Source organism: Choristoneura fumiferana, chromosome 11 (genome assembly GCF_025370935.1).
Source record: "Choristoneura fumiferana chromosome 11, NRCan_CFum_1, whole genome shotgun sequence".
Lineage (NCBI taxonomy): Eukaryota > Metazoa > Arthropoda > Insecta > Lepidoptera > Tortricidae > Choristoneura > Choristoneura fumiferana.
Window position 1 is genome coordinate 974,279 of NC_133482.1, and position 13,633 is coordinate 987,911.

The following is a 13,633-nucleotide window of genomic DNA, read 5'->3' on the forward strand; positions in this document are numbered from 1 at the left end:
AGTGTCGCTTACGCAGGATAGATAAAAGCTGCCAGTACCGTAGTGGTGGGGGGGGGGGTTACCTCGGGGCGGGTCGTGCGGCGGCGGCGCGGCCAGCGCGCGCGCCAGCGGCACCAGCGCCTGCGCGTCGGCGCGCGCCGCACGCACGCACTCGCGGCTCAGCGCGCGCAGCGGCCGCAGGTAGTGGGCAGTGCCGCCAGTGGGGGGGGGGGGTTACCTCGGGGGCGGGTCGTGCGGCGCGGCGCGGCCAGCGCGCGCGCCAGCGGCACCAGCGCCTGCGCGTCGGCGCGCGCCGCACGCACGCACTCGCGGCTCAGCGGCGCGCAGCGGCCGCAGGTAGTGGGCAGTGCCGCCAGTGGGGGGGGGGGTTACCTCGGGGGCGGGTCGTGCGGCGGCGGCGCGGCCAGCGCGCGCGCCAGCGGCACCAGCGCCTGCGCGTCGGCGCGCGCCGCACGCACGCACTCGCGGGCTCAGCGCGCGCAGCGGCCGCAGGTAGTGGCAGTGCCGCCAGTGGGGGGGGGGGGGGTACCTCGGGGGCGGGTCGTGCGGCGGCCGGCGCGGCCAGCGCGCGCGCCAGCGGCACCAGCGCCTGCGCGTCGGCGCGCGCCGCACGCACGCACTCGCGGCTCAGCGCGCGCAGCGGCCGCAGGTAGTGGGCAGTGCCGCCAGTGGGGGGGGGGGGGGTTACCTCGGGGGCGGGTCGTGCGGCGGCGGCGCGGCCAGCGCGCGCGCCAGCGGCACCAGCGCCTGCGCGTCGGCGCGCGCCGCACGCACGCACTCGCGGCTCAGCGCGCGCAGCGGCCGCAGGTAGTGGGCAGTGCCGCCAGTGGGGGGGGGGGGGGTTACCTCGGGGGGCGGGTCGTGCGGCGGCGGCGCGGCCAGCGCGCGCGCCAGCGGCACCAGCGCCTGCGCGTCGGCGCGCGCCGCACGCACGCACTCGCGGCTCAGCGCGCGCAGCGGCCGCAGGTAGTGGGCAGTGCCGCCAGTGGGGGGGGGGGGGGTTACCTCGGGGGGCGGTCGTGCGGCGGCGGCGCGGCCAGCGCGCGCGCCAGCGGCACCAGCGCCTGCGCGTCGGCGCGCGCCGCACGCACGCACTCGCGGCTCAGCGCGCGCAGCGGCCGCAGGTAGTGGGCAGTGCCGCCAGTGGGGGGGGGGGGGGTTACCTCGGGGGCGGGTCGTGCGGCGGGCGCGGCCAGCGCGCGCGCCAGCGGCACCAGCGCCTGCGCGTCGGCGCGCGCCGCACGCACGCACTCGCGGCTCAGCGCGCGCAGCGGCCGCAGGTAGTGGGCAGTGCCGCCAGTGGGGGGGGGGGGTTACCTCGGGGGCGGGTCGTGCGGCGGCGGCGCGGCCAGCGCGCGCGCCAGCGGCACCAGCGCCTGCGCGTCGGCGCGCGCCGCACGCACGCACTCGCGGCTCAGCGCGCGCAGCGGCCGCAGGTAGTGGGCAGTGCCGCCAGTGGGGGGGGGGGGGGTTACCTCGGGGGGCGGGTCGTGCGGCGGCGGCGCGGCCAGCGCGCGCGCCAGCGGCACCAGCGCCTGCGCGTCGGCGCGCGCCGCACGCACGCACTCGCGGCTCAGCGCGCGCAGCGGCCGCAGGTAGTGGGCAGTGCCGCCAGTGGGGGGGGGGGGGTTACCTCGGGGGGCGGGTCGTGCGGCGGCGGCGCGGCCAGCGCGCGCGCCAGCGGCACCAGCGCCTGCGCGTCGCGCGCGCGCCGCACGCACGCACTCGCGGCTCAGCGCGCGCAGCGCCGCAGGTAGTGGGCAGTGCCGCCAGTGGGGGGGGGGGTTACCTCGGGGGGCGGGTCGTGCGGCGGCGGCGCGGCCAGCGCGCGCGCCAGCGGCACCAGCGCCTGCGCGTCGGCGCGCGCCGCACGCACGCACTCGCGGCTCAGCGCGCGCAGCGGCCGCAGGTAGTGGGCAGTGCCGCCAGTGGGGGGGGGGGTTACTCGGGGGCGGGTCGTGCGGCGGCGGCGCGGCCAGCGCGCGCGCCAGCGGCACCAGCGCCTGCGCGTCGGCGCGCGCCGCACGCACGCACTCGCGGCTCAGCGCGCGCAGCGGCCGCAGGTAGTCTTCTTGGCGCAGCACCAACTCCTGGAAACAACAACCAATACAGTGGCAACACGAATAATTCCATTCGAGCTCTGCGCGGCCAAATTACTCAAAACCGAAACCCTTCAATTTCTCGGGTGAAAATTATCATCTGCTAGCTCGTATCGAAGAACCCACAATATTTAATTCAGCTATCTGCGTCATCTCTCTCTCTGTCAATCTCTCAGTCATATTATAAGTTGCTTTTCCACTGGTGGGGCGAAACAAGATGGGGCGAGACGATGATTGAAATTGCATTTTCGGTGGAAAAAGTAAGGATTGGCGAGGATGTGCTATACATCATCATCATCATCATCCCAGCCTATATACGTCCCACTGCTGGGCACAGGCCATACATACAAGAATCAAAATTTTTGCTATTGTTATATAAAGCGTTGACGTTTAAAAGATAAGTTTTATCAGGCCACATCGTAAGGTGATCATTGATCAATTTCAATTTCTAGAGACGCAGAGTTGACGGTTAGTTTAGGTGGCGTGGCGAGCGTCCGACCTGGTAAGTGTCGGCCATGGCGGCGGGCACGGCGGTGGGCTGCGCCTGTATGAGCGCGCACAGCACGGCCATGTTGTTGGGCGAGCGCACGTTGGACAGCTCGTTGTAGATCGTGTGCGTCACCACGCTGCGCAGGAGCGCCGGGCTGTCCGAGATCATCTCCCTGCGTAACATATCAGATCAATATTACACAGGATTATCCTTCTATCTGCTGGAACTTTCTGGAGTAATTTAAGAGCGTTTATACCTGCTGAGCTGCGGCAACGTTGCATTTTTGTTAGTTTTTCTGGATTAATTGTGGATGAACTGTCTTAAACTCGTTGACATGTGTGTATTGCCTGTCCTAACCTACGGTGCGCAAACATGGTCTTTGACTGAGAATCAGAAATCCAGACTGAAGGTTTGCCAACGAGCTATGGAGCGCAGCATATTAGGGGCAAAAAGGACTGATCGTATCCGGAACACCATATTGCGCTCCAAGACTCGAATAGCTGATGATGGAAAAGCGACAGCCAAACTTAAGTGGGACTGGGCCGGGCATGTCTGCCGGATGCACCCACAAAGATGGGCGCACAAAGCCACATGGTGGGTACCATATGACGGGCACCGACGGCAAGGCAGGCCGAGGCGGAGATGGCGAGATGACCTGGACGCGGAACTGGGTGAGTGGCCAAATATAGCTCTGGATAGGGAGATGTGGCAGTCAAGAGGAGAGGCCTTTGCCCAGCAGTGGGACACAGTTATAGGCTAAATATCTATATTAATAATTTCGTACCGGTCTACGGCAGACTCGCACGAAATGCACATCAAATTGAAGAGCGTAAAAATTAGTCAATCCGAGTCGACAACTTGTAGGCGGAAATTCGGATTATCGAGTATAATAAATATAAACTTTAATAAATTACTAAGTATATAATGGCGTTGCGAAGTAAACATGTCAAAGTCATCACATCAAAGTGGTGTTAGTGTGACGCCATCACGTGTCGTTTGCATTTCGTTCTCCATTGTGACCTCTTAAGGGCCCCACACACGGTACGATTCGTCGATTTTCGTCAGATCGATCGTACAGACGAATCGTACCGTAGGTATATATGGGGCCCTTTAGGTCTAATTTCTTTGATTATGAGACAGACATACGTAGTCGGTCCCAAGTTCTGTCACTGGCACATTATTTTTAAAGTGTTTGTGATAATAATTAAGGCTGGGAATATACGTCAGATTTTCCATAAGTACGACCACTGATGTATTAAACTGTAGATACACATTGCCAAACAAAATCCCATCGAAGAATGTCCGAACTATTTATTTGTTTGTGTAAACAAATAAATCATCACCCACACAAGTTAATTAAAAGAATACGTGACGAAATTTGAACCTAGTAATAATATAATTTCTGGATTATTCCATAAAAATTGAATGAAAATTAAAAATGTTTTCTGATAGAACACTTCTTAATATATAAGTTAATGTGTCTACTCCCATAATAATTCGAGATAAACTTATATATTCCTAAAAACGAATTAATGTTTATGACCGTTTTAAAGAAAATAAAATCTATAATGAATAATTATTGGAGTAGACACATTTACTTATATATTAAGAAGTGTTCTATCAGACAACATTATTAATTTTCATTCAATTTTTATGAAAATCGAGAAAAACTAACAAAAATGCAACGTTGCCAGCGCAGCAGGTATAAACGCTCTTAAAGAATTGAGTGTTTTGAACAGAGTTAGTACCTGAGGCAGGCTTGGTACGCCAGCTGCAGCGGCTTGGTCTTGAGCCGCATGCGGGCCAGCTGCGCCAGCACCTCGTGGTCGCGGGCGGCGGTGGGCCCGCACTGAACAGAGTTAGTACCTGAGGCAGGCTTGGTACGCCAGCTGCAGCGGCTTGGTCTTGAGCCGCATGCGGGCCAGCTGCGCCAGCACCTCGTGGTCGCGGGCGGCGGTGGGCCCGCACTGAACAGAGTTAGTACCTGAGGCAGGCTTGGTACGCCAGCTGCAGCGGCTTGGTCTTGAGCCGCATGCGGGCCAGCTGCGCCAGCACCTCGTGGTCGCGGGCGGCGGTGGGCCGCACTGAACAGAGTTAGTACCTGAGGCAGGCTTGGTACGCCAGCTGCAGCGGCTTGGTCTTGAGCCGCATGCGGGCCAGCTGCGCCAGCACCTCGTGGTCGCGGGCGGCGGTGGGCCCGCACTGAACAGAGTTAGTACCTGAGGCAGGCTTGGTACGCCAGCTGCAGCGGCTTGGTCTTGAGCCGCATGCGGGCCAGCTGCGCCAGCACCTCGTGGTCGCGGGCGGCGGTGGGCCCGCACTGAACAGAGTTAGTACCTGAGGCAGGCTTGGTACGCCAGCTGCAGCGGCTTGGTCTTGAGCCGCATGCGGGCCAGCTGCGCCAGCACCTCGTGGTCGCGGGCGGCGGTGGGCCCGCACTGAACAGAGTTAGTACCTGAGGCAGGCTTGGTACGCCAGCTGCAGCGGCTTGGTCTTGAGCCGCATGCGGGCCAGCTGCGCCAGTACCTCGTGGTCGCGGGCGGCGGTGGGCCCGCACTGAACAGAGTTAGTACCTGAGGCAGGCTTGGTACGCCAGCTGCAGCGGCTTGGTCTTGAGCCGCATGCGGGCCAGCTGCGCCAGCACCTCGTGGTCGCGGGCGGCGGTGGGCCCGCACGCGTCCGCGTTCACGCACACGCACGCCAGCAGCTCCTGCGCCGCGCGCCACAGCTTGCCCGAGTGCAGCCACGCCTCCAGCCGCGACGCAGAGATCATGCGGATCTGGGGAACACGCCCAACTGTTACCTCGCCACTGCCACGGCTAAAGCTGCAGATGCGATCACAAATCTAGTGATATATTTTGGATATGATCGATCTCGTATTACTCTATCGTAACCACGTATTGACACATAGTGAATGACGCAAATAGGCACGGTTTAAATGTATGAAAATTTTACATGTAATTTTTAAATAGATACATGAAACACGCGCCACAAACTGAGATGAAAAATGGGTTCGATTTACAGCCTATACCTACTTTATATAATATGCTTTTTCAAAGTTTTGGTTAATTATTTTCTAATTGTAATGTAAAAAGTATCATCAGGTCCTTGCAGACTAAGAGCGTATCAGCAAAATGGTCTCGCGAGTCGCTTGTCGCGAGAATGTCCGCAAGTGTTTCAGCGTGTACTGACCTCAGGGAACCCGCAGGTGGCCGAGAGCAGCTTGAGGAACCCCTTCCCGATGGCGTCGGGCGCGGCGCGCCGCTGGATCTGCTCCTTTATGGCCTCCAGCACCAGAGCCTCGACAGTCTCGTAGCTGCTCGAGTACCTGTCACACACAATTAAGGCTGCGTTTCGACCAGAGATGTGCGGTACGCAAAATACAACCTTATCACAATGCAAAAAGATTTCTTCTACTTGATTATTTTCACGTTGCCACCCTGAATCACGCCATATTTAAATACTAAATGCAAAACCAAATCCAAAATACACTCTAAAATTTACTGGTAAAAGTTAAAAGTCCTACCAACGCAACAAAACATACTAAGCCACACAAAATGCCATTCTGAAATCAACTTTATTGTAGTCAAGCTTGAGTTTTGTTTTGCTTTTTGGTGTTTTGAGTTCATACGTTTTGTTAATAAGAATATGTTGTGTTTGTTAAGAATATGTTGAGAGGAATGTTTTTTATGAACCAACTAGAGTTTACCCGCGGCTTCGCACGCGTACACTATTCGATCTGGTAGTTACAATTGAAATTCCGGGATTTTACAAAAATCCTGTGGGAAAACCCAAAATTTATATCGTAATCTTCATTGAGGTGTTGTGTTAAGAACAACTATCCCGTGGGAATATTGGAATAATAGAAGCCTATGTGTTATTTCAGACATCCATCTATCTACATACCAAATTTCATGACCTAAGCTCAGCGTAATCTGGCGCGCGACAATGAATGGGTAAAGAGCTTTACAGACTGCAATGCAGGATAATGAATAGATTTCTTTTTTTCTGAATGGCAACACTGGCATAGATAATAGATCGCTGGTTTTTGGCTCGAAATTCGAACTTGTGATTTTATTTTGCTTAATATACAAAATGTACACACCCAATATCATATTTTCTCAAGTTTTTCGCGAATCCCAAGGTCAAAGAATCGAATTGCTTTAAAATTCCAGAGAAATAATACGTTGTTTGGGAGAAACGTGTCGAAATAGTGTTGTAGAGCGCCCTCCTGCTCTGTCTCGTTTTTTTGTCCCGTTCTGGCGGTTCACTTTTATATTATAGATAGAAACGCTTCATTTACCTATCCTCGGTCCGCTCAGCTGTTTCCACTAGAGCTGACACGCACATCAGTGGGGATAGGTAAATAAAGCGGTTCTATTGGTTCATAAAAAACACATTCCTTGCAAGACATCCTTGCACTGTACATCTCGTGGAGACGCAGCCTGAGCCGCGTACCAAATCCACTAATGAAAAAAAAATGCGCATGTGTATTGATGGTATTTATTAGGGTTATGGTTTATGGGGGCGGCTGAAAAACAGCGTCTGTTAGCCAAGGGACTTTGTTCTGCAAGGCGCAGGCATAAGCTGAGTCGATTTCCCTTTTGATAGTTTGATTGTACTTATTATTTGTTATGTGCCTATGTAGAATTTGTAAACAAACTATTAAATAAATATCTTTTATTACTATTATTATTATTATTAATAATCACAATAGTTTTCACTCACTCACTTCGTCACTGCTTAAGTGGCTAAATAAGAAACAAACAAGCTGAGATATGTGGTGCGTAGGGGAAATTCGTGTTGTGCCGTTGACCAACAGTGGTGTAGCGGTATAGCACGCGGTACGGAATACCGAGGACCTCGGTTCGATTCCCAGTGTTGGTCTTATTTTTCTGGTTTTTCTGTGCATCTATATTTCAGTTTGTATTTTCAATTTAGGTTTTACGGGATGACCGTAAAAGTAACAATTTGGAATTGAAATAAAAAATACAAAAAAAAGATTCCAAAAAACCAATATTACAATAGTTTTCATCACTTCTTTCTGTCACACGGTATAAGACGAGGGTAGAAAGAGATGGAGAATGCGATCGTGAATGTCAGAGCGTTAGACAATTTAGTCTCAGATCACGTCACAACACAATTGCTTTAATTCTTACCTAGGATACACGGTGTACTCGAGATCCGTATTGTCCGGGTCATCGTCCGTACTTCCCATCAGCGGCGAGCCGGAACCGGACGGCGACATGGTCCCTCCTGAAATACGGCCCTTTAATTAGACGAAATAGCCATGTTGTCAGCTAATGCAGTCTTAAGAAGTTTAAAAAAAATACAAAAGCAATTGTAGTTTGATTCCCGGTAGCCTACTTAGTATGACGCCTCCGGAGCGTATAGCCACGGGATTTTAAATTTTAGGTACATTTCCTTGAGCAAGCGTATTTCGCTTCTAATACCTTGTATATTTTTGATATGAGATAAAATGGCAGGGCATGGTATTTCTTGATAAATAAGATTGTACAATCTTGTCAAATATGTGTACACATTTTAGGAATATTGATGATACACACACAAAAACACACGCACGTTAGCACGCACGCACGCACATACGAACACACACGCATACACACATACGCAGTCACAAACTTACGCATTTATAATATTAGTCTTATTACTGACCAAGCGTGTTGTCGGAGGGTATAAGATGCGGCGGTGGCTGCTTGGTGCTGAATGCCGTAACTATGTTCTCCACCAGGCACTTGCACCATGAACACTCCACCCACCAGCGTTCGTTCAGAGCGTCTTCTATGTACACCTATTTACAACCAATAGCAACAGATATTATCAGCCCTTGTAATGAGGGCTATCGTTTTTTGTCTCACTAGATGGCGCACTGTTGCGTAAGGTTTTTAAGTGTGGCTTTCAAAGTCTGTTATTACGGGTGTAAAAACAAAGTTTAGATTAAAATCATATTTAATACACCTTAAAACCGTACCATAAAAATATCGAGCATGCCACAGTGTTGCATAGTCCCCGTTTTGTTCAGAAAAAAGGGAGGACAAAGGTTTCCTAAAGATAAAACTGTCTCAAAACACAGACATTCATTGCCCCGGAACGCATCTTTGCCATAATTAATTTCAGGTAATGCAAAATATTCACAAAATTATTCTAATTACAAATAAACCCGCGAAGCTCACCCAAAAACTATGAGATTTGACATTTCGGAGACCTCACGCTACACTAGCGCCTCTAGCGGCGAATTCATACGCAATAGCCCTCATTGTAAGCAAATGTAAGCAAATCATCAACTTAAGCTCACTAAAGGTAATCATAATCAACTAATCATGGTCTTACTCTGTCTTACTACCCATATTTGATCCATACAAAGAATGAAACAGGGATTGTTATTAAAATATAGCATTGGAAAAATTTAATGAAATCTATGCAAAAAAGCATTTAGACTCAACTGCTACAGCATTGTACACAAATAACCAACACATCCTACCGACCCTAGAAATAGAGTCATATCAAATATTTAATATTTTTTCAGTTTCTTGTGTCAGATATTGGTGCTGGTGACTCTAACATGGCTACAGAACTACCAGATGCCACTAAAATCTTCTCTTCTTCTCTTTAAAAATATGGCTGTTCTGTCCTAATTAATAGGACAATTTCGCCAGTGTCGAGGTAAACTCTCTTTGAGAGGCTCGTTGTACGGTGATTGTAGTTTTTGCACTTGATAGTAAAATTCCAGAAACCACGTGTAGACCACTTGCGCATTAAAAATGTTAGACACGAGAGCAATATAGAATTTTGGGATCACTCTTCACTGTTAAGGTAAATCGCTGCATAAAACACTATCAAAATTATACTTCAACTAGCCAAAGAAACAGAAATAGCAAAATTAGATATGGTCTACATCCGCTATGTTCGAATGCTACAAATCGAATCGCCACTAAAAATATCAAATTCTGTTAAAGAAAATTGACATAAGTCAGATGCACTTATTATAATATTGAATTGTCAATTCTCAAGTATAACACAAACTATCTCACCTTTATAAAAGTGTCTGGCCAATTATTGCTATCCCTGTGTCCAGCGTACAGCATATTGCAGGCCAGCACAAAGACTAACGGGTTCCCTTTGCTCTTAAATGCAGCTCCCTGTTCCCTCTTCAGCAGCGTACAGAGACTTTGAGTTACCACATCATGAGAGAACATGTTGGGGCGGATCTTGCATAAGTACAGCATACTCATGCAGAGGATAGGGTCAGGTTTGGATCGTTGCGACTTGAGGAGCCGTATCGAGCCCGTCAGAAGGCCAAGCTGTGGAGAAGATGAACAAGTTATAAAATAAAAAAAAACTTTAAACTCAACTTTTTTTTATTTTCTGTTAAATTATACCTAAGTAATTATAATACTGGCAGTTGCTGTTACTACTAATGACATCTAATAAACTCTATGAAGATTTAAAAAATAGTTATCTACCTTGAAAAATCTAAAAAACATTTTTTATGAGTACACATATTTTGTGTGAGGAGAGGCGTTGGTATGGTCATAATTTAGAAATTAGGGGCTGTTTCACCATCCATTGATTAGTGTTAACTGATGGTTAAATGTGATGCCGTCTCTATTTGTTTTGTTCGAATAAACGGAGACGCATCACATTTAACATGGTGAAACAGCCCCTTATTCTCTTTATTTATTTTTTTATTCTTAGGATTAGGTTATTATTATTATTATTGTTAGCCTATTCTGTCCCATTGCTGAGCAAAGGCCTCCCCCCAATACTTCCACTGCTCTCTGTCCCCTGCATACAAGGGCCAGTCCTTCAAGAAGAAGTCCAGTTCATTCCACTATCGCCACCTAGGTCTGCCAGGGCCCAGGTCTAATTTAGAAATAGAAACTAAAAAAAATTTTGCAAAAGCCTATTACACACAGCATTCATCTTCATCTTCACTTTTTCATCAATGACCTAAGTCTTACCAATTTATCTGAGTTATGTGTGTCTAAGGCGTGTAGCACATTTGGGACCAAGTCAACAGGATCTACTTCCAATGATGTCCCTCCAACAGCTTCTGCTGGAGAACCAATCCTGGACCTCTTGGAAGGAGGAGCAGGACCAAAGCTGGTTGATCCTTCACGTTTGCGTTCCACACCTGCACAACATCCAAGTAAGAGAGGAATTTATGATCACAAAATGCAAAGATAATTAGTAAGTAATGTGACCCGGGGCTAATGTTGCTGGGGGGGATATTGTATCTGAGACGTCTGATGGCGTTGTTTTACGTTGTGTTTGCCAGAAGACTGTCTTCACACAACACACAACAACATGGCGTCATAAGGACGCCATCAGACGGCTCAGATACAATAGCCCTGGGTCACCTTATCAAATTTATTTAGCACTAGCTTTACCCGCGGCTTCGCACGCGTAAACTATTCGGTGTGGTAGCTGCAATTGAAATTTTCGGGATTTTACAAAATTCCCCTGGAAATTTCCAATATTTATATCGTGGTCTTCATTGAGGTTGTGTTGTGAATAACTGTACAAAATTCAAGACTCTAAACCCAGTGCTGAAGTTTCAAAATTTTTCCCTATCCAAATTCAAATGCAAAATTCAAATTCAAATCATTTATTCAGTAAATAGGCCGCAATGGGCACTTTTACATCTCATTTTTTAAACTACCACCGCTTTCGGAAAGACCATCATTGCCAAGAAGAATGCGCCGCAAGAAACTTGGCAGAAAGTCATTTTTTCAAAATAAAATACTTAAAAAGTACAGTATACAATTAAAGAAAAAAATACAAAATAATAATAATAATAATACGGGTATGTATGGGGTCCCTTAGTTACAAAACTATCCCGTGGGAATATCGGGATAAAAGTAGCGTACTTATGTGTTATTCCAGACATACGGCTACCTACATCCAAATTTCATGCCTCTAAGCCTAGCGGTTGTTATTTCGACATTTTATTCCTAGGTATCCCGTGGTAATATCGGGTCAAAAAGTCATCTATGTGTTTTCTAGACATCCAGCTTCCTACATACCAAATTTCATGACTCTAAGCTCAGCGGTTAATATTTCAAGATTTTATCCCTATCCCGATGGAATATCGGGGTAAAAAATAGATTATGTGTTATTCCAGAGGTCCAGCTACCTACATACCAAAATTCATGGCTCTAAACCCAGTGGTTGTTATTTAGAGATTTTATCCCTAGGTATCCCGTGGGAATATCGAGTTAAAAAGTCCCTTACGTGTTATTCCAGACGTCTAGTTACCTACATACTAAATTTCATGACTCTAAGCCCAGTGGTTATTATTTCAAGATTTTATCCCAATCCCGTGGGAATATCGGGATAAAAAGTAGCCTATGTGTTATTCCAGAGGTCCAGCTACCTACATACTAAATTTCATGGCTCTAAGCCCTGCGGTTGTTTTTTCAAGATTTTATCCCTAGGTATGGTAGGTTGAGGGTTTTGTGTTAAGAACATCATCATCATCATCATCCCAGCCTATCCTAGTTCTGCTGGGCACTGTTGGGCACAGGCGTCCTGTCAGAATTAGAGGGCTTGGACCGTAGTTCCCACGCGGGCCCAATGCGGGATGGGAACTTCACACATACCATTGAATACCTTTGCAGGGTTGTGCAGGTTTCCTCACGAACAACTGTCCAAAATTTCAAGACTAAACCCAGCGTTTGAAATTTCAACATTTTATCCCGTGGGAATATCGGGATAGAAAGTAGACTACTTATGTGTTATTCCAGAAGTCCAGCTACCTACTTGCCAGATTTCATGACTATAAACCCAGCGGTTGTTATTTCGTTGTTTCCAGATTTTATCCCTATCCCGGGGGAATATCGGAATAAAAAGAAGGCTATGTTTTATTCCATAATTTCCAGCTATCTACATACCAAAATTCAGGGCTCTAAGCCCAGCGGTTATTAGTTCAAGATTTTATCCCTATCCCGTGGGATAAAAAGTAGCCTATGTGTTATTTCAAACGTCCAGCTAATTACTTATCAAATTTCATGACTCTAAGCCCAGCGGTTGATATTTAGAGATTTTATCCCTATCCCGTGGGAATATCGGGATAAAAAGTAGCCTATGTTTTATTTCAGATGTTCAGCTATCTACATACCAAATTTCAGGGCTCTAAGCCCAGCGGTTATTAGTTCAAGATTTTATCCCTATCCCGTGGGATAAAAAGTAGCCTATGTGTTATTTCAAAGGTCCAGCTACCTACTTATCAAATTTCATGACTCTAAGCCCAGCGGTTGATATTTCGAGATTTTATCCCTATCCCGTGGGAATATCGGGATAAAAAGTAGCCTATGTTTTATTTCAGATGTTCAGCTATCTACATACCAAATTTCAGGGCCCTAAGCCCAGCGGTTATTAGTTCAAGATTTTATCCCTATCCCGTGGGAATATCGGGATAAAAAGTAGCCTATGTTTTATTCCAGATGTTCAGCTATCTACATACCAAATTTCATCCAAATCCGTCCAGCCGTTTCAGCGTGAAAGAGTAACAAACATACTCACTCACTCACTCACTCACTCACTCACAAACTTTCGCATTTATAATATTAGTAGGATTATGCTATGATTTGCCATTAGTGTAGATAGTTAGATTAGAGGCTAATGGTTGGTAGTGTTGTAATGCAATAATAATATTATTATCAAATTGTTAGTATTTAACTACATTTAATATCATATTCTACTAAGTGACATACATATTTACACGGAGCATGAATGAGAGACTGCTAGGTCACTCTCTGAAACAAAAATAAGTATACCACCTTTCCAAAATTGCATTCTTTTGTTTTTTTTTTCTCATTCGACAGCGATTTAGTGAAAGCGTGAACTTAAAATTGTTAAAATGGAGAAAGAACAGTATCGGTCTGTAATTAGATTCTTGTTTTTGGAAGGAAAAACATGTGATGAAATAAAAGTAAGAATGCAAGCGGTTTACCATGAATGTGCTCCTTCTATGACAACCGTCAGATATTGGTATAACGAGTTTAAGCGGGGGAGAACAACC

The 13,633-nt window shown here is 48.3% G+C and overlaps 1 protein-coding gene across 1 annotated transcript in view; it reads right to left on the reverse strand.

The window, feature by feature from the left end:
* The window catches only part of IntS1 (integrator complex subunit 1), a 60,919-nt gene that overhangs the window by 45,352 nt on the left and 1,934 nt on the right, over positions 1-13,633 (reverse strand). The window contains 9 exon segments of the mRNA XM_074094782.1: positions 1,790-1,849; positions 2,004-2,090; positions 2,599-2,761; positions 5,163-5,368; positions 5,782-5,917; positions 7,749-7,845; positions 8,266-8,401; positions 9,642-9,911; positions 10,572-10,744. Coding sequence (XP_073950883.1) covers positions 1,790-1,849; positions 2,004-2,090; positions 2,599-2,761; positions 5,163-5,368; positions 5,782-5,917; positions 7,749-7,845; positions 8,266-8,401; positions 9,642-9,911; positions 10,572-10,744 — 1,328 coding nt within the window.